Genomic DNA, 20,011 nt, shown 5'->3' with positions numbered 1-20,011 from the left:
ACAGGTTGGACAGCAAATGAAAGATACATTAGTTCTTAATGCAATCGCTGTGTTAGATTTTTAAAATTAACGTTACTGTAGTTATTCTAGTTGATTTGGTGAGAGTTGTGATGGTGGCTGCAACGTAAAACTATGATTTATACCTGAAATATGCAAATCTTTCGAACAAAACATATGCTATACAATAAATATGTTATCAGACTGTCATCTGATGAAGTTGTTTCTTGGTTAGTGACTATTTATATCTTTATTTGGTCGAATTTGTGATAGCTACCTATGCAGGAAAAAAATGGTGGGAAAAAAAGTTGTGTCTTTTGCTATGGTGGTTAGCTAATAGAAATACATATTGTGTCTTCCCTGTAAAACATTTAAAAAATCAGAAATGATGGCTGGATTCACAAGATGTGTATCTTTCATTTGGTGTCTTGGACTTGTGATTTCATGAAAATTTTATTATATGATATCCCTGCGGCTTTAGGCTAGGCTATGCTAGTCAGCTTTTTTGATGGGGGGGATCCCGGATCCGGGTTTGTGACTCGTTAGAGGTTTTAAGGGCCAACCGTCATGATAACGCTGTGGCAATATGAACAGTCTCAACGAAGTGATTGCCTTGTGTGTGGTGATAAAATATGTACCGATGTTTATATTCATATGTTCCTTTCCCCCTTTTTAGCACTATGTGAACGTTTGAAAATTAATGACAACGGAGGTAATTTACAAATTGTAATGTGCTAAGTGTAGTATTAAAAAAAGTATTAAAAAAAGTATTAAAAAAAGTATTTCCTTTTCCTCTTTTTCCTCATGTTAATGCTTGTTTAATGAAAATAATTGTAAGTAATTTTCTATTAGGTTGAGACTTAGTCTCAAAAGGGAGGAAATGTCATGGAAAATTACATAATTAGTCATGCAATCCCATGTTTTACTGCTTAACTTTTTAGGGATAGGGGGCAGCATTTTCACTTTGGATGAATAGCGTGCCCAGAGTGAACTGCCTCCTACTCTGTCCCAGATGCTAATATATGCATATTATTATTACTATTGGATAGAAAACACTCTGAAGTTTCTAAAACTGTTTGAATTATGTCTGTGAGTATAACATAACTCATAAGGCAGGCAAAAACCTGAGAAAAAATCCAAACAGGAAGTGGGAATTCTGAGGCTGTTCGATTTTCAACTCATCGCCAATTGAAATCTCAGTGGGATATGGATCTGTTTGCACTTCCTACGGCTTCCACTAGATGTCAACAGTCTGGAGAACGTTGAATGAAGCTTCTACTGTGATGTTGAGCCGGATGGGAGCTGTTTGAGTCAGTGGTCTGGCAGAGAGCCAGGTCCTGGTCACGCGCATTCCACATGATATCGACTTGCATTCCATTACTTCTATAGACACAAAGGAATTCTCCGGTTGGAACGTTATTGAATATTTATGATAACAACATCCTAAAAATTGATTCTATACTTTGTTCGACAAGTTTATTCAACCTGTAAAATAGCTTTTTGAAGTTTTCGTCCGAAGTTCGCCTGGACCTGCATGAGCATTTGGATATGTATACTAAATATGCTAACAAAAGTAGCTACTTGGACATAAATAATGGACATTATCGAACAAAACAACAATTTATTGTGGAACTAGGATTCCTGGGAGTGCATTCTGATGAAGATCATCAAAGGTAAGGGAATATTTATAATGTAATTTCGTATTTCTGTTGACTCCAACATGGCGGAGAAATGTTGTTTCTATCTGAGCGCCGTCTCAGATTATTGCATGGTTTGCTTTTTCCGTAAAGTAAAAAAAAAAATCTGAGACAGCGGTTGCATTAAGAACAAGTGTATCTTTAATTATATGTAAAACATGTATCTATCATCAAAGTTTATGATGAGTATTTCTGTTATTTGATGTGGCTCTCTGCAATTTCTCCGGATATTTTGGAGGCATTTCTGAACATGGCGCCAATGTAAACTGAGATTTTTGGATATAAATATGCACATTATCGAACAAAACATACATGTATTGTGTAACATGATGTCCTATGAGTGTCATCTGATGAAGATCATCAAAGGTTGGTGATTCATTTTATCTCTATTTCTGCTTTTTGTGACTCCTATCTTTGGCTGGGAAAATGGCTGTGTGTTTTTTGGACTTGGCGGTGATCTAACATAATCATATGTTTTGTTTTCGCTGTAAAGCATTTTTTAAATCGGACACGATGGGTAGATTAACAAGATGTTTATCTTTCATTTGCTGTATTGGACTTGTTAATGTGTGAAAGTTACATATTTCAAAAAAATATTTTTGAATTTCCCGCGCTGCCTTTTCAGCAGAATGTTGTCGAGGGGTTCCGCTAGCGGAACGTGTGTCCTAGAAAGGTAAAGAATAGTCTCATTATATGTTAGTGCTTTTTCTAACCTGATACAAACTTGTCTTGGTGTAACTTAGTCATAAGATTGGGCTTACAGCTAAGAGACGTTTGGGTGCAACCGCAGCACGTGAAATCCTGTGGGTTTACTATCTACAGAAAGTCACATGTATGGAACCTTGCAGAAAGGAGTACAATATAGTGTTTGTTGTTGTGAATGCAGTTAGACGGTTGAGCCTTCAACCTCATGCAATCTTAAAGTCTGATCAACCTCATGCAATCTTAAAGTCTGATCAACCTCATGCAATCTTAAAGTCTGATCAACCTCATGCAATCTTAAAGTCTGATCAACCTCATGTAATCTTAAAGTCTGATCAACCTCATGCAATCTTAAAGTCTGATCAACCTCATGTAATCTTAAAGTCTGATCAACCTCATGCAATCTTAAAGTCTGATCAACCTCATGCTATCTTAAAGTCTGATCAACCTCATGTAATCTTAAAGTCTGATCAACCTCATGCAATCTTAAAGTCTGATCAACCTCATGCAATCTTAAAGTCTGATCAACCTCATGTAATCTTAAAGTCTGCACAGACAACTAATTACCTTTTACACACTATCTGCTTACTGCCACGTATACAGAAAGGGGTTGTATTTATCAAAGCAGAGACCTGGCTATGTTTGTTAAGCTTTCAACTCTGAACCATTCTTGGTGATGTTGATTGCTTAATTTTTGCAAATCTTATAATAAAGCTGTTGTTGGAAGAATCTACAATCTCTCTCTTCCTCTAGTATTTCCCTGACAGGCATCACAGCAGCAAGATGTGTGACCTGTTGCCACAAGAACAGGGCAATCAGTGAAGAACAAACACCATTATAAATACAACCTATGTTTATGTTTATTTTACCTTTTGTACTTTAATTATGTGCACATCATTACAACACTATATATAGACATAATATGACATTTGAAATGTCTTTATTCTTTTGGAACTTTGTGTGTAATATTCACTGTAAAAAAAAATTGGTTCATTTCACCTTTGTTTATTATCTATTTCCCTTGCTTTGGCAATGTACACATAAGTTTCCCATGCCAACAAAGCCCTTAAATTGAAATTGAATAGAGAGAGAGAGAGAGAGAGAGAGAGACAGACAGAAGGATATTACTCATCTACAGTGTCTGTCTCAACAAAGGGAAACACACTGCCCTTAGCTACAGAATAAGAAAAAAAGCTCATCTTTTCTAAACGCTGAAGTCAAACCAATGGATTCACAAAAGCAATCATTCAACTTCGATTTTCAGTTGCCAGTTGCATTTTTGAACTGACAACTGAATAAATAAATTGGAATCAGAGAAGACTGTGCAATATAAATTATATACTAATCTACTTCTAATGCAGGCACACACCCAATGCAATACGATTAGAAAACTTCTATTGATTAAAAATGGGAATGAGAGAAGACCGTGGTGTTAAACCAGGGTGAATAATTGATGTACCACTGCTCCTTTAACACACAATTGATATGTTATGTAACATTAGCTATTTCTTATTTCCTGGGTCAGCAGCAGACAAGTGACATTCCCATTACATTCAAATCAGTCTGCCTCTTCCCCTGCAGCCCCATCTCACTTGCTTTCTCTCCTGCTTTCTCTCTCTCTATGTCCCGCTCTCCACCTACTCTCTCTTCTCAGTGAGCTTGGCTCTGGGCGGTCTGAGTCCCACAGTCACCGGGCCCAATAGAGGGTACCTCTTTTACGCCTCGATTAGATCAACAGCGTCATTGCATCAATGAAGCATAATACATTCTGCAGTCAAACTTTTTCATTATGTAATCCAACATTTTTACTGGATATGTTCAACAAAAGTTCAACATTTACCTTTTGCTACCATTTATGTCAAGTCTACACATACAGTTTGATGCACATGTTGGTTATATCCACAGAACAAAGAACACACTGCAACTGCCTCTGCAACGTAATGCTGCAAGGCAAACGCAGTGTTACATGGATATTAATGTACTTCTAATGTACCAAAATGCAATGACGATGTCGATGTGATCCAGGCGTACCCCTCCAGTCATCAGCACAAGTCACAGTCACAGAGCCACAGATGTAGGATCTAAAATTGAGCCAGTTTGCTACAGCAGGAAAATAATCCTCCAGCAACAGGAAATGTCAATTATTATGTGGATTATAGTAAATGGTCATCTTTGTAGTAGTTGATACATTTTTTTGTAAGGGGAAATCAAGTCTGACATTTCAAAGTGCAAATTACAAACTTCAGAAGCCTGTTAAACCTCAAATACACTACAAGTTTTACATTTTAGTCATGGACAAAGTGCTCTGCTTCAGTGAAAGGGTCCATAAAATACTTGCTCCGCCTAAATCCCCTTTTGGATTTGATCGGCTACCCATCTCTGACACCTGCTGGGCTGTGGCCAATAGTAGGATATTTCTCTGGCTCAGAGTCAGTAGCAGTGCCCTCACCACCTTCCCCTACAGTGACCTTTTGACCCACCAGCTGGCACTGCATCATCTCTAGGCTGACTAGTGACCCAGTCTGTTTGTTCATTCACAGTAGCAATACAAACCTGAGGTCCTTCTCCCCCTGCCTCCCCCACAGTCTCCCTCCACCTCCCCCAGTCACTCACCTGCATCTCCTTGTCTCCGTACTTAGAGGTGTTCTTGCTGCCCTGGCTCTTCCTGCGTAGCTTCTTCAGTTCATCCTGACACTTCTCCAGACTCTCTCCTTTACTCTTGTGCTCCATCTGGTACTTCTTCAGAGCCGCCTGTAGGGGGAGTATAGATTCAGTTTTAAAAGCTCTACACAGAAAAAAAGTTATTGAGGGGTTCTTCTTCAGGGTGATATGGGTAACCATTTTCCTTTGCGTATCAGGAAGGGTTATTTACTGCTTGGATGGTTGTGAAGAACCGACCGTTTCTTCCCCTCTCCAAAATGTTTTTATTTTATTAAAATAATTTTTATTTATTTATTTATTTGCTAAACTGTTAAAAAAGTTCCTGTAATTTTATGTTACACTACGGCTACTGGTTGCAGTAAAAGTACTTTAAACAACAGCAAGTTACTGCAATAACACCTCTGAGTTAAGGTGTTATTGCTGTAAAAGGACAGTATGCTACTGAATGCTAATTACTTGGGACTACACTTGATTTAATGACCTGATTTATTGAACTGCCGTAAGTTCTGTAATTGCACAGGATAAGTAATATTGTAAAATCTTGTAAAATGATTTACAGTGAGTACACTTGGGATTAAACCTCAACTGGGATTTGAACTGGTATACCACCAAAGGATAAGAAAAAGGTAAAGGGGATACCTAGTCAGCTGTACAAATGAATGCGTTCATCTAAAATGTGTCTTCCGCATTTAACCCAAACCCTATGAATCAGAGAGGTGTGGAGGGCTGCCTTAAATCGACATCTGCGTCATCGGCGCACGGGGAACAGTGGGTTAACTGCTTTGCTAAGGGGCAGAACAACAGATGTTTACTTTGTTAGCTCTGGGATTTGATCCAGCAACCTTTCGGTTACTGGCCCAATGCTCCTGCCAGGCCATTAAAAAGATTGGCCACAGATTTAATGGCAAGAATACATTTCTGCATTTTTGCTAAAAGTTGCCCAGAATCAAGTCCAATCTGACAACACGAACTAAACAATATTTACATGATTTTACTGTAATACTTATCCTGTAAAATTACAATAACTTACTAGCTAATGAGGTACAGTAAGAAATACAGTAAATATAATAATTTACAAGAGTGTACTGTAATCAGCATACAGCAGCATTCTGTCATTTTACAACAATAACACCTAAATTCAACTGTAAAAATACAATATAAATCGTTACTCTATTTTTTGTGCAACTCAGTAGCTGGTAACAATGCCAAATTTCAGGTAATTTTTAACAGTGTCTGCCATAAGCCCATCTGAAGTATTGTATAAGTGTAACTGTAGAACCTGTCATTGGTTCTACCTGGAACCAGAGGGTTTTTCATGAGAGGGTTCTAAATGGATCTCAAACGGGTTTCCCTACAGGGACAAATTAAAGGGTTCTATGGGGCTCCCAAAAGGGTTCCCTCATAGGGACAAATGACAGAAACCTGGAAACAGTGGGTTCTTCATGAGATGGTTCTACAAAAAAATTGAAGGGTTCTACGTAGCACCCAAAAGGGTTCCCCCATAGGGACAAATTAAATAATTTCCACTGGTTCTAATCTTTATTAATTTCTATCATACCCACACACACAGTGGCGTAGCAGGAAATTCAGTTCGCTAGCAACAGTGAGGTTATGAGTTAAAATTCCAAGTGAGGTTAACTCCTAAGTAATCAGAATAAAGAAGCGTACTGTCCCTTACCAGTAGCCAGGAAATATTTAACAGTGTAATGAAGAACCCTCTGGTTCCTGGTATAACTGTCCGCAATTGTACAAATTATTATACAAAGGGTTACGCAAAGAACCAATATCAAAAGGTTTCCCCTACAGGGACAAAATGAAACCCTAAACTAGTGTTCTACCAATTAAGTTATTTGTTTGGTCCCATTTCAAACCACCTGACCACCTTTTATTCACTGATTGATGCAATATAGCATAATGCAAGCGAATGGGTTGCCTGCCTGCCTTTCTGGAGGCCGCAAAACAATGTTTCCAATCTTTTATTTCTGTCTGATGGAAAAACCTAGCTGAGAGTGGCTAATTACTTTTGTCAATGCTGAATTAACAAAGCAGAGCAAGAGAAGGGCAGCATATGCCAGCATGCCAAAAACACTCTCAAACTAACTGATGAGGTAAATATGAATTTCAAATAGATGCTACAGTATTATTATATTAGTGACTCTGGTACAGATTTTATTTTGTGAGCATCCAGAAATGACACTTTAATTTAAAGGGATATTTCATTGGGATGACATTCATAGTAGGCCTTTATTTAAGATTCCCAATTCGACAGAGGTTGTCTGGGAAAGCTTTGAAAAAGAGGGAAAACTTCGAGAAACACTTCCAACACTTCAAATATCTCTAGAAATGTGTTTATCGCTTAAATAAAACTCAAACTTCTACATCTTTGTATTTTCCGAAAATGGGTAATAGCCAGTAATTCATGGAGCGGAAAGTAAGAGAATAAAGTAATTCATGTAACTTTATTGCAGAGTGGTTATGATTAAAACTTGTGGGAAATGCTCAGAAAGCTGTGGAGTTTGTCTCTAACTGATGATTTGATGAGAATGTGGATCCTATCCAAGGTTTCTGCTGCTCCATAAGGAGGCCTAGCTAGCTGACTTAAAATACAATTAAAAGCACTAGTCTGCTTCAACTCTTTGTTAATGAGGCATTCCCTTCAGAATACACACACCACTGACACCAAAAGTATAGAGGCATTATATAAATGTGAAGTCAAATGAAATTAACTGGTGAGACCTAAAGGTGTGTTTAGAAGGTGCTAAACAACAAGGAGTTACTAAAGGGAATGAATGGGAGACAACAATGAATGACCTTTCCTAGGAGGATACTCACATTCAGGTAACGTGCATCCAGCTCCACCTTCTTCTCCAGCTCTGTCAGAAGCTCATTGTGGAACGACTTCAGCTAGAGGACAGAAAGGACTCCAAAGAGTTAATGATAACATAAGATACACCCACACATCTCATCACCAACACAGAGAGGAATAGAACCTGCCTCAGGTTGTTACGTTCTCAACTTCCAAACCAGACTTGTTTGTTTTTAAAAACATCTGACTAGTCTGGCTGGCTGTCAGCATGTGTTGTGGTGTCAACATGACTTGGAGAGACACGTTTGTATTGACATCAAAACTAACACACTCAAAGGATTATGGGAGGTTGTATAGCACCGGTATGTGAATTATGTCTAAATTCATGCCAATGTTGAGGTTATTTATGTGTGTGTGAACACGTGCCTGTGTACGCTCAGAAAAAAAGTGTTGTCCCCATATGAGAACTATTTGAAGAATGTCACGTTCCTGACCTGTTTTCTCTTGTTTTGTATTTATTTAGTATGGTCAGGGCGTGAGTTGGGTGGGTTGTCTATGTGTTGATTGAGATTGAGAATCATACTTAGGCAGGCGGGGTTCACGTGTGTGTTTGTGGGTGTTTGTCTTTCGTGTTAGTATTCGTGCCACACGGGACTGTTTTCGGTTGGATCCTATTTGTTAATTTGTTTCATTGTAGTGTTCAGTTTATTTTATAATAAATTATGGACACTTTCCACTCTGCGTCTTGGTCCGATCCCTACACCTCCTCTTCAGACGAAGAGGAGGAAATCTGCCGTTACAAAGAACCCTTTTTGTTTCCAGGTAGAATCCTTTTGAGTTCCATGTACTGTAGAACCCTTTACACAGACGGTTCTACATGGAATTCAAAAGAGTTCTACATGGAACCAAAAAGGGTTCTACCTGGAACCAGACAGTGTTATCCTATGGGGACAGCCGAAGAACCATTTTGGAACCTTTTTTTCTAAGAGTGTGTATGTTGACAATTGACTTTTGCATCAATAGAGACAAATAACAGAGTTATCTCCAGTCCCAGACCAGGCGGTACTGAAAACAAACTACAAAACAATTGAATCAAACCTCTAAATAATGAAACATCCCAGATGAACACATGCTGAGGTGGTGTCTTCAGATGACAGAGGGACTCAAGAAAGGCCCCTTCGCTCTGCTTTGGAGTACTGCTCTTTCTAAAGGGCCCTTAAAGTTACTGTGTCCCAAATGGTACCCTATTACTTATAAAGTACATTATTTTTTACCAGAGCTTATAAGCCCTAGTCAAAAGTAGTGCACTGCACAGGGAATAGGATGCCATTCGAGACTGAAACTGTATCAAAGCCCTTTGGTCTCTTTTCTTCTCTTTTTGTCTTAGTAGTCTGAAGCAAAGTCTGAAGCAATAACATTTTCTTAACTTCTAGAAGTTGGCTGTGTGCTGTAAGAGCAGGAACAGGCGAGATGTAAGTGTGTATAAAAACAATAGTTAAGAGGCCAGTAGTCCATTGTTTGTGTGTGCGTAGTAGAGCTCTGTTCCTTTGAATTCAAGCATTGCACAGTATCTTAATATTTTCAGGCAATGGCTTTAAAACGAGGATTAGCAAAATACTTAGTTAGCTCCTGGTATAGATTGTGATTGGGTGATACTAGAGTTGAGATGCGAGAGCAATTGTAAGAGACAATAAGCCTTCATCATCCTGATCATTGTCCTGTGTTCTTCTCACCATATCTTCAAGCTGCATCTGGATCTGTCTGTGGACCTCAGCCATCTGAAAGAGTACGTCCCCTAAAGAGAGAACAGACGGGAAAGGAAAATGGGGAAAAGAGAGAGAGAGAAAGAAAGAGACAGAATGATATCAAATATTATGTGCGTCGTTGAAAGCTACATCAACGTGCAAAAACCAGACCATGCAGCCACACAAAACACTTGGAAGACAGGTGGAGTGAGGGAGGGAGACGAGGGAGGAGAGGATGGGAATGAACAGAATGGAACATCAGTCAAGTCACGGAACTGAAAACACTGTAAACTTAAAAGAATAGAACACAAATACAAAAACAGAAACAGAGAATGTAAGAAAATCACGAGCTAAACAAGATATCTAAAGACACAACTCTGTCTGTAAAAATAAATGAAAGTATTCATGGGAATATTATCTCATTTTACTAGTACTGAGAACATACAGCACAAATACTCCATATATTCAGTACAAATTTGTCATGTTATAAGAAAAAAATCAAATGAAACTTCCACAAATTAATTAGTACTTCTTTATACAAAGAGATAGTGCTTTGTATTAAATAAAACAACACAGAAATACTTCAAACAAAAAGCAGAACCAAGAGAAAAGTTTCAAATGAAAGAAACAGAAAGTAAAGGGTGATTCATGCAGCCAGGGAGATATAATGCGTGTCATTTTAAGATACCTACATGCTGCCTCTTCTGAATATGCAATGCATTGTAAAAAAGGAACAAAAAGATCTAGTTTGAGCAAAGAACGAATAGAAGGGTAAAGAACTGGAGAGACAGTGACAGATCAAACTACCCCAGAGAAACGAGACAAGACAGGTTTCCAAATAGGTTCCCCAGATAAAAGAATGAGACACATGAAAGGGTTCCACACAAAAACGGTGATTGTGTTCACTCAAATATTGACTTAGCAGACATTCAAAGGGAGACGACTTATTTGAATCTATTCATTATTCATATATAAGTCAAAGAACTCTAATTTCCAATCTCACCACACCCTCTCTATTTCTATGTAACACACTGCCCTACCCTGACATCAATTGATGTATGATATGTGGTCAGTGGCTTTCTGAATTCAGTAACTTGGGTTATTAAACAAGTTAGAAAGGAGAAGAAGAGGTGAGGGTAGAGAGTAAAACTAAGGGAACATGACGATCCTTCCCATGTGGAACTAAAGAAGTAAGGAGAACATTCTAAGAGAACATTCTAGAGGGGGCTTTCCATAGAATTAGGAATTAGAATACTAATTAATTTAATAGGATCTCTATGGGGCTTTCTTTTATGACATCACAGCATAGAGAGGCTTATCAGGAAGTGCTGAGGTCATCAAGCTACGACTCTAAACGAGAAGGGGATTTAGGAGTAGTGAAGGTTTGGAAAGCAGTAATGTCCCTTCTAACAAGGTTTGGACATTAGGTTAGAGCGTGACAGTAAGAGAATTGAAAGTCTAGGTTTGAAATAAAATGTCAGCCATTACTGTTCACAAAGGATTTTAAAAAAGAAAGGAAAAAAGTATAATCTTAATTTATGGAGGCGCTCTAAACATGCACAACTCCCCATAGGAACACCGCCATTTCAAAAGTACAGGGGTGCTCCATCAGGTGTTTGCACTTTTGGGGACTTGACCAACATTGCATACCAGTGGCGGTCAGTGCTGTTTAAGATGAGGGAGGACAATTTTTTTTAATGAGCATTATTTCTGTTACAGCATATTGTATGACTGTTATTCATATTCCATTCACCTAGTTCAATGTAACAGAAAAAAAATTGTAGACCTCCACAAGTTTGGTTCATCCTTGGGAGCAATTTCCAAACGCCTGAAGGTACCAAGTTCATCTGTACAAACAATAGTAACCAAGTATAAACACCATGGGACCACGCAACCGTCATACCGCTCAGGAAGGAGACGCGTTCTGTCTCCTAGAGATGAACGTACTTTGGTGTGAAAAGTGTAAATCAATCCCAGAACAACAGCAAAGGACCTTGTGAAGATGCTGGAGGAAACAGGTACAAAAGTATCTATATCCACAGTAAAACGAGTCCTCTTTCGACATAACCTGAAAGGCCGCTCAGCAAGGAAGAAGCCACTGCTCCAAAACCGCCATAAAAAAGCCAGACTACGGTTTGCAACTGCACATGGGGACAAAGTTCATACTTTTTGGAGAAATGTCCTCTGGTCTGATGAAACAAAAATAGAACTGTTTGGCCATAATGACCATTATTATTTTTGGAGGAAAAAGGGGGATGCTTGCAAGCCGAAGAACACCATCGTAACTGTGAAGCACGGAGGTGGCAGCATCATGTTGTGGGGGTACTTTGCTGCAGGAGGGACTGGTGCACGTCACAAAATAGATGGCATCATGAAGAGGAAAATGATGTGGATATATTGAAGCATCACCTCAAACATCAGTCAGGAAGTGAAAGTGTGGTCGCAAATGGGTCTTCCAAATGGACAATGACCCCAAGCATACTTCCAACGTTGTGGCAAAATGGCTTAAGGACGACAAAGTCAAGGTATTGGAGTGGCCATCACAAAGCCCTGACCTCAATCCTATAGAAAATGTGTGGGCAGAACTGAAAAAGCGTGTACGAGCAAGGAGGCCAACAAACCTGACTCAGTTACACCAGCTCTGTCAGGAGGAATGGGCCAAAATTCACCCAACTTATTGTGGGAAGCTTGTGGAAGGCTACCAGAAACGTTTTACCCAAGTTATTAAACAATTTAAAGGCAATGCTACCAAATACTAATTGAGGGTATGTAAACTTCTGACCCACTGGGAATGTGATGAAAGAAACTAAATAAATCTTTCTCTCTACTATTATTCTGACATTTCACATTCTTAAAATAAAGTGGTGATCCTAACTGACATTTGACAGGGAATTTTTACTAGGATTAAATGTCAGGAATTGTGAAAAACTGAGTTAAAATGTATTTGGCTAAGGTGTATGTAAACTTCCGACTTCAACTGTACTTCTTGTGTCTGAGCCGTTGAATTGCGACTCCACTTTATCTCTGTACTGACATTTTGCCTGTTTGATTGCCTTACAGAGGGAATAACTACACTGTTTGTATTCAACAATATTCCCAGTCAACTTCCCATTGTTAAATTATTTGCGGTGGTTTGCGCTTTCAGTTTTGCACGAATGCTGCCATTAATCCACAGTTTTTGGTTTGGGTAGGTTTGAATATTCACAGTTGGAACAATATCCCCTATACACTTCCTGATAAACTCAGTCACCCTGTCCGTGTATACGTCAATATGTGAAATAAACTAATATACTAATGTGTGAAAAGTGTAGCCAGTATAAGAACATCACAGAGTAGTTATTCCATTGACTGAAGCTGGACACATTAGGACTAGGGAGGCAGGTAAATATGTTGGTGTCAGCATCCAATCTCTGTCTGGTTTTGGATGGCTTCCATAGCACTCTTCATCTCATAAATCGATGAAGAGCCCCTGGCCTTGCTATCAAGGGGATATGACAATGTATCTCAATATGCCTCTACTGCATCTACACTTATGATCGCAATCGGTGAGCAACATAGCGACACATTTTTCCATATTGGACATGCACGTACGCACACACACACGCACACGCACTCCCATCCCTGTATATTCCACCACTCCCCCCACCGTCTCTCTAGTCTGTGAAGGGGTTCTCAATCTTTTGGGGTCTGGTGACCCCTTTTGTGAGAGCAAATTCATCAGGGACCCCCTCGTAATCAGAACGCAACTCGAGTGAGAGAAAAGTAGCATACAATGAGTTTTAACATGACTTCAGCAGTGGACGCTGGACGAACCAATACTCGGGCCCTGGGAATGAACATTTAAAAGCCCGCCTCTTGGCATCGGAGAAAAATGTTTACATTTCTTGCAAGCCATCTGATGCACATTCAAATGTCATAAATCAGCACTGCAGAGCTCTTCCTGTCCTATACCGTGCCTTGCTTGTGTTACTGTTAATGATATCTGTAAATGTGCAGGTACACCCTGGCCCATCTACTGTTGCTAGCCCAAATTCTAACTGTGCTCTGATATCTGCTTCACTGATTTCTGCTCTCGTAAAAGCCTGGGTTTTCTGGACGTTAACACAAGAAGCTTATTACCTAAAATGTATCAATTGAAAGTGTGGGTTCACAGCTCCAATCCAGTTGTGTTGGTCATTACTGAGACGTGGTTAAGGAAGAGTGTTTTGAATACTGATGATAACCTTTCTAGTTATAACCTTTTTCGGCAAGACAGATCTTCCGAAGGTGGGGGAGTGGCAATCTTTACCAAGGATCACCTTCAGTGCTCGTTTGTCTCCTTCAAGTCTTGACAGCGGCCTGTACCCTACCTGCCCTAAGCTCTCTCCTGGCACCTTACACTAAGTCTGAATTTGTCCTGATAGGTGACCTAAACTGGGACAAGCTTAAACCGCCTGACCAAGCCCTAAAGCAATGGGACTCCCTAAATCTTTCTTAGATTATTACCAATCCCACAAAGTATGACTCCAAACACCAGAAAAGGCTACTCTCCGTGATGTTATCCTCACAAATAATCCTGATAGGTATCAGTCTGGTGTTTTCTGTATTGACCTTTATTTAACTAGGCAAGTCAGTTAAGAACAAATTCTTATTTTCAATGACGGCCTAGGAACAGTGGGTTAGCTGCCTTGTTCAGTGGCAGAACGACAGATTTTTACCTTGTCAGCTCGGGGAATCAATCTAGCAACCTTTCGGTTACTAGTTCAAATGCTCTAACCACTAGGCTACCTGCCGCCCGTAGTGATCACTGTTTCACAGCCTGTGTTCATAATGGCTGCTCAGTGAAACGACCTGTCCTGATTTGTCATAGACGCTTGCTAAAATTTTTTAATGAGCAAGCCTTCCTTCATGAACTGGCCTCTGTAAAATGGTATAAAATCAGCTTGATCCCCTCTGTCGAAGACACTTGGACCTTCTTTACAAAAAAATATTTTCAGTGGTATTGTTAACAAACACGCACTATAAAGAAAATTTGAATTAAAAACAGGTTCAGCCCCTTGTTCGACCTTGATCTTGCAGAGTTACTCCAACTCAAGAATTGCATTTGGTGAAATGCTTGGCACACGCAAACTCAGGCTGACTGGCTCTCATTCAGGAAAATTAGAAATAAGTGCACTCAGGCTATCCGGAAGGCCAAAATTAGTTACTTTAAGGAGTAGGTCTCTCTCTGTGGGTCTAAACCCAAGAAGTTCTGCAAAACGGTTAAAGACCTGGAGAATAAACCCTCCTCCTCACAGCTCCCCATGTCCCTTAATATTGATGATGTGGTTGTTACTGACAAGAAGCACATGGCCGAGCTCTTTAATCACCACTTCATTTAGTCAGGATTCCTATTTGACTCAGCCTTGCCTCCTTGCCCGTTCAACATTTCCTCATCTCCCACCCTTTCTAATGTGACTATCCCTGATGCTTCTCCCTCTTTTTCCCCTACCCTGCTACAAGGTTTCTCCCTGCAGGCAGTCACTGAGTCCGAGGTGCTAAAGGAGCCCCTGTAACTTGACCCCAAAAAAACATCTGGGTCAGATGGTTTAGACCCTTTCTTCTTTAAGGTTGCTGCCGTTATCATCGTCAAGCCTATCTCCAACCTTTTTAACCTGTCTCTCCTTTCTGGGGAGAATCCCATTGCTTGGAAGGCAGCCACGGTTTCTCCTTTATTTAAAGGGGGAGATCAAGCTGATCCTAAATGTTATAGGTCTACTTCTATTTTGCTCTGTTTATCAAAAGTGTTGGAAAAACGTGTCTTTGGCCTGGTTTGCTAACTACCTCTCTCAAAGAGGCAGTGTATAAAGCCAGAAAATCTGCTGTTTCAGCCACTGCCTGTCACCAAGGGAATACCCCAAGGCTTGATCCTAGGCTCCACGCTCTTCTCAATTTACATCAACAACATAGATCAGGCAGTAGGAAGCTCTCTCATCCATTTATATGCAGATGATACAGTCTTATACTCAGCTGGCCCCTCCCCAGATTTTGTGTTAAATGCTCTACAACAAAGCTTTTTAAGTGTCCAACAAGCTTTCTCTACCCTTAACCTTGTTCTGAACACCTCCAAAATAAAGGTCATGTGGTTTGGTAAGAAGAATTACCCTTTCCCCACCAGTGTAATTATTACCTGTGAGGGTTGAGAGCTTGAGTTAGTCACCTCATACACATACTTGGGAGTAAAGCTAGACGGTGCACTGTCCTTCTCTCAGTACATATCAAAGCTGCAGGCTAAAGTTAAATCTAGACTTGGTTTCCTCTATCGTAATCACTCCTCTTTCACCCCAGCTGCCAAACTAACCCTGATTCAGATTACCATCCTGCCCATGCTAGATTACGGAGACATAATGTATATGTAAGCAGGAAAGGGTGCTCGAGCGGCTAGATGTTCTTTACCATTCGGCCATCAGATTTGCCACCAATGCTTCTTATAGGACACATCACTGCACTCTACACTCCTCTGTAAACTGGTCATCTCTGTATACCCGTCATAAGACCCACTGGTTGATGCTTATTTATAAAAAGCCTCTTTTGCCTCACTCCCCCCTATCTGAGATATCTACTGCAGCCCTCATCCTCCACATACAACACCTGTTCTGCCAGTCACATTCTGTTAAAGGTTCCCAAAGCACACACATCCCTGGGTCGCTCCTCTTTCAGTTCGCTGCAGCTAGCGACTGGAACGAGCTGCAACACACACTCAAACTGAACAGTTTTATCTCAATCTCTTCATTCAACGACTCAATCATGGACACTCTTACTGACAGTTGTGGCTGCTTTGTATGATGTATTGTTGTCTCTACCTTCCTGCCCTTTGTGCTATTGTCTGTGGCCAATAATATTTGTACCATGTTTTGTGCTGCTACCATGTTGTATTGCTACCATGTTGTTGTCATGTTGTGCTGTTACCATGCTGTGTTGTCATGTGTTGCTCCCTTGCTATGTTGTTGTCTTAGGTCTCTCTTTATGTAGTGTTGTCTCTCTTGTCATGATGTGTGTTTTGTCCTTTATTTATGATTTCTTTATTTTTAATCCCAGCCTCCGTCCCTGCAGGAGGCCTTTTGCCTTTTGGTAAGCCGTCATTGTAAATAAGCATTTGTTCTTAACTGGCTTGCCTAGTTAAATAAAGGTAAAATAAAAAATGAGGTACTTTTTTTTGTTGCCATGACGCAAGAGATTTTGTTGTTGTTGCAGCTTGAAAGCTAATATCTTGCAACAGCACACATTTTGCCATGAGACAAAGAGAAAACTTTGTAGTTTTAAATAAAATACAAATTGGGGGGAAGACAAGAAGTATTGAGTTGAAAAATGTATAATTGGTGGAATACTATGGATACCCATATGCCTCCCAGACCCATGTTGCCCAGGATTAAGAGAAATGGAACTTGGTCCGAAAAAACATTTGATTTCATTGTTACATTCTGTCATAAAGAGCAATTCATAAAAACATGTTTCCCTATCTCAAGAGGTTAAATAAATAAATAAAAATACTATTTAGTAAGTGCCTATTAAGTGCCAAATAAAGTAACATTCTTCTTGAATCAGCCATAAATCCCCATATGACAGGGGGAATTGAATCTTGTTGTGTGCAACAGGGAGTGGCAATTGAAGTATCACAAAAAGAAAGTTGAAATATTTCTAACCTGCCTATCTATGGGTAACAAGGTTGACTTGTTATGCTTGACCTGCTCAGTTTTTCTCCACAAAACACCAGAAAATGGCCCAGAATAGTAGAACCAGCTCACCTGTTTTTGACTATTAGATGTTCATTGTTTCTTCACCGTTTTTTAAAAAGTGGTTTGACTTTAAAATCACTAACACAAGATAAATAAGAATCTTCAGAAATGACTTTGTCAAAGCAACAAAATAACTAGGGCTTTACAATGACAGCAAAACATCATCTGTTGTTGTTAGAAATATTCATTTAAAAATGAAATGTAGAATTGTATTTATTTGCACGCACTGTTTATACGTCTGGCTCCATGCCAAGGTAGACTGTGCAGTCCCAGTGCTGATCCATCACACGGAGAGACCTCTAAGAGGACATCAGAGGATAACAATGGTGGTGAGGGAGTGAAACAGCATCCTTCCTCTACCCACTACCTTCCTTCCTCTACCCACCACCTTCCTTCCTTCCTTCCTTCCTTCCTTCCTGTACCCACCACCTTCTTTCCTTCCTTTCTTCCTTCCTCTACCCACCACCTTCCTTTCTTCCTTCCTCTACCCACCACCCTCCTCCTTCCTCTCTTCCTTCCTCTACCCACCACCTTCCTTCCTTCCTTCCTTTCTCTACCCACCACCCTCCTCCTTCCTCTCTTCCTTCCTTCCTTCCTTCCTTCCTTCCTTCCTTCCTTCCTTCCTTCCTTCCTTCCTTCCTTCCTTCCTTCCACCCTACAACTCCCTCTATCCATCAACCATCTTCCTTTTCCTTCCTTTTCTCCCTGCATCCATCCATCCATCCCCATCCACCCTCCACTTCTTCACTCAATCGTGCGAATACCACAGGCCATTAACTACACTTGTGGGCAGAAAGAAAATGAAGGTGAGGGATGGAGGATATAGTAGCTCCATGCTTTGAGTAGCGTGACTACAGCATCTGAAGATTACTGAGCCTTATGGAGACTCCTGCTGATGTAGACCAAACAGACCACAGTGTGTGTGTGTGTGTGTGTGTGTGTGTGTGTGTGTGTGTGTGTGTGTGTGTGTGTGTGTGTGTGTGTGTGTGTGTGTGTGTGTGTGTGTGTGTGTGTGTGTGTGTGTGTGTGTGTGTGCGCGCATGCATGCATGCGGGTGAAGGTGTGTGTGTGCATGTGGACGTGTTTAACTATACTTGTGGGGACCGGAAGTTCCCACAAGAATAGTAAATAAACAAAAATGTGACCAACTGGGGTCATTTTGTTAGTCCCCACAAGGGCAAATGGTATTTCTTGGGAGTTTAGACAAGGGAAAGGGGATAAGGGTTAAGGTTAGAAATAGTGTTAAGATTAGATTTAGGGCTAGGAGCTGCGGTTAGTTTTAGGGTTGGGTTTGGAGATATGGTTAGGTTTATGGTTTCGGGTTAAGGTAAAGGTTAGGGTTAGGATCAGGGAAAATAGGATTTCAAATGGGACTAAATTATGTGTCCCCACAAGGTTAGGCATACAAGACTATGTGTGCATGTGTGTGTTTCCTTCTCTCTCTGATCTAACTCCATCCTGCCAGCTGAAATATCTGCCTCTTTTCTCTCTCCTGTCCCTGCAGGCCTGTCTAAGCCTCTTACAGATAATCAGCACAGATCACAACATCTGAGGCTTAGAGAGACTATTGTTGTCTGGTCGTAGTGGAGCCCTATCAATTAAAGAATACACAATTATTGCCCCTCAGCTAGTTTGTCTTGTTCACACTGGGTCCACTGGTCTTGGGGTAAATTCTTAGGCTACAAGATTCAGGGATAACCTAAGAATTGAATCGACTGCAAGGGACAAGACAGTATAGAGAACTACTTTTGAGCATGGTTGCGCTGGTGCAATTGTGCACTGTATAGGGATTAGGGTGCCATTTTGGACAGTCTGTCTTGTCCACTGAGGGTGCCCTGCGGTCGATTTGATTCTTAAGCGTCCCCCATCAAGAACCTGGTTGTCACACAATCATTGTTTTTTCCATTTTCCTCTTTCAACAAATGTAATTGGCTCATGGGTGTTGAGGATTGTCTGTCATTCACTTTGTCACTTGCTCTCAGAGTCTGGTGATGTGTTAAAAGGAAATTATTATGAATTGGATGAAGTAATGCGTTTTTGTATTTTAATACACCTAGATAACTATCTTGTACATAATGTGTGAATGACGTAGACCATCTCTGGAGAAAAGGACAGACAGTTCTCGGCTCAGGAGTCAGTGTCTTGAAAAACTAGACAGGTAAAATAAATATTTTTTGTCGGTTAACGCTGTGTAAACTTTGATCCCTGCATCAAACAGAATAAACCAGTTTGTGAGCAGTAGAGAAAGAGCGGGAGAGAAAGACCATAGCATCAGCTTCAATGCCCCTGAATGGTCTAAAACCACTGTCTGTCTGGCACAGTAGCATCAGTTACAGTCTCACTGTGTTCCTCTCTTCAGCAGGATGTGTGTTATGCTGTGTTTGTTACACACACACACACACACACACACACACACACACACACACACACACACACACACACACACACACACACACACACACACACACACACACACACACACACACACACACACAGACACACCATTATTGGCTAAACAAAAAGTTCTGACCCTGTTAACAAAACCAGAGTGTGTAGAACCAGATACCATCTCCTTCACTCACTGGACCTCTACACTACGTTAAAGTAATTTTCCAGCACACTTACAGAAATCCAGCAGCTCACATCTTA

General features: G+C 40.3%; 1 protein-coding gene across 6 annotated transcripts in view; it reads right to left on the bottom strand.

Moving 5' to 3' along the window:
* Positions 1-20,011, bottom strand: part of baiap2b (BAR/IMD domain containing adaptor protein 2b) — a 194,414-nt gene that overhangs the window by 67,478 nt on the left and 106,925 nt on the right. For 4 of the 6 annotated variants that reach the window (XM_055931798.1, XM_055931824.1, XM_055931815.1 and 1 more), the window contains exons 4-7: positions 10,301-10,312; positions 9,597-9,658; positions 7,890-7,961; positions 5,010-5,147 (exon numbers count right to left, since the gene is read on the bottom strand). In XM_055931798.1, the coding sequence (XP_055787773.1) occupies positions 5,010-5,147; positions 7,890-7,961; positions 9,597-9,658; positions 10,301-10,312 (284 nt within the window). The remainder of the gene's footprint in view (positions 1-5,009; positions 5,148-7,889; positions 7,962-9,596; positions 9,659-10,300; positions 10,313-20,011) is intronic. The other 2 variants (XM_055931806.1, XM_055931842.1) reach the window with 1 other exon arrangement.

The sequence above is a fragment of the Salvelinus fontinalis genome, chromosome 1 (assembly GCF_029448725.1).
Source record: "Salvelinus fontinalis isolate EN_2023a chromosome 1, ASM2944872v1, whole genome shotgun sequence".
Lineage (NCBI taxonomy): Eukaryota > Metazoa > Chordata > Actinopteri > Salmoniformes > Salmonidae > Salvelinus > Salvelinus fontinalis.
The sequence above is the reverse complement of the archived record's forward strand: the minus strand, read 5'-3'. Positions and strand labels throughout refer to the sequence as shown.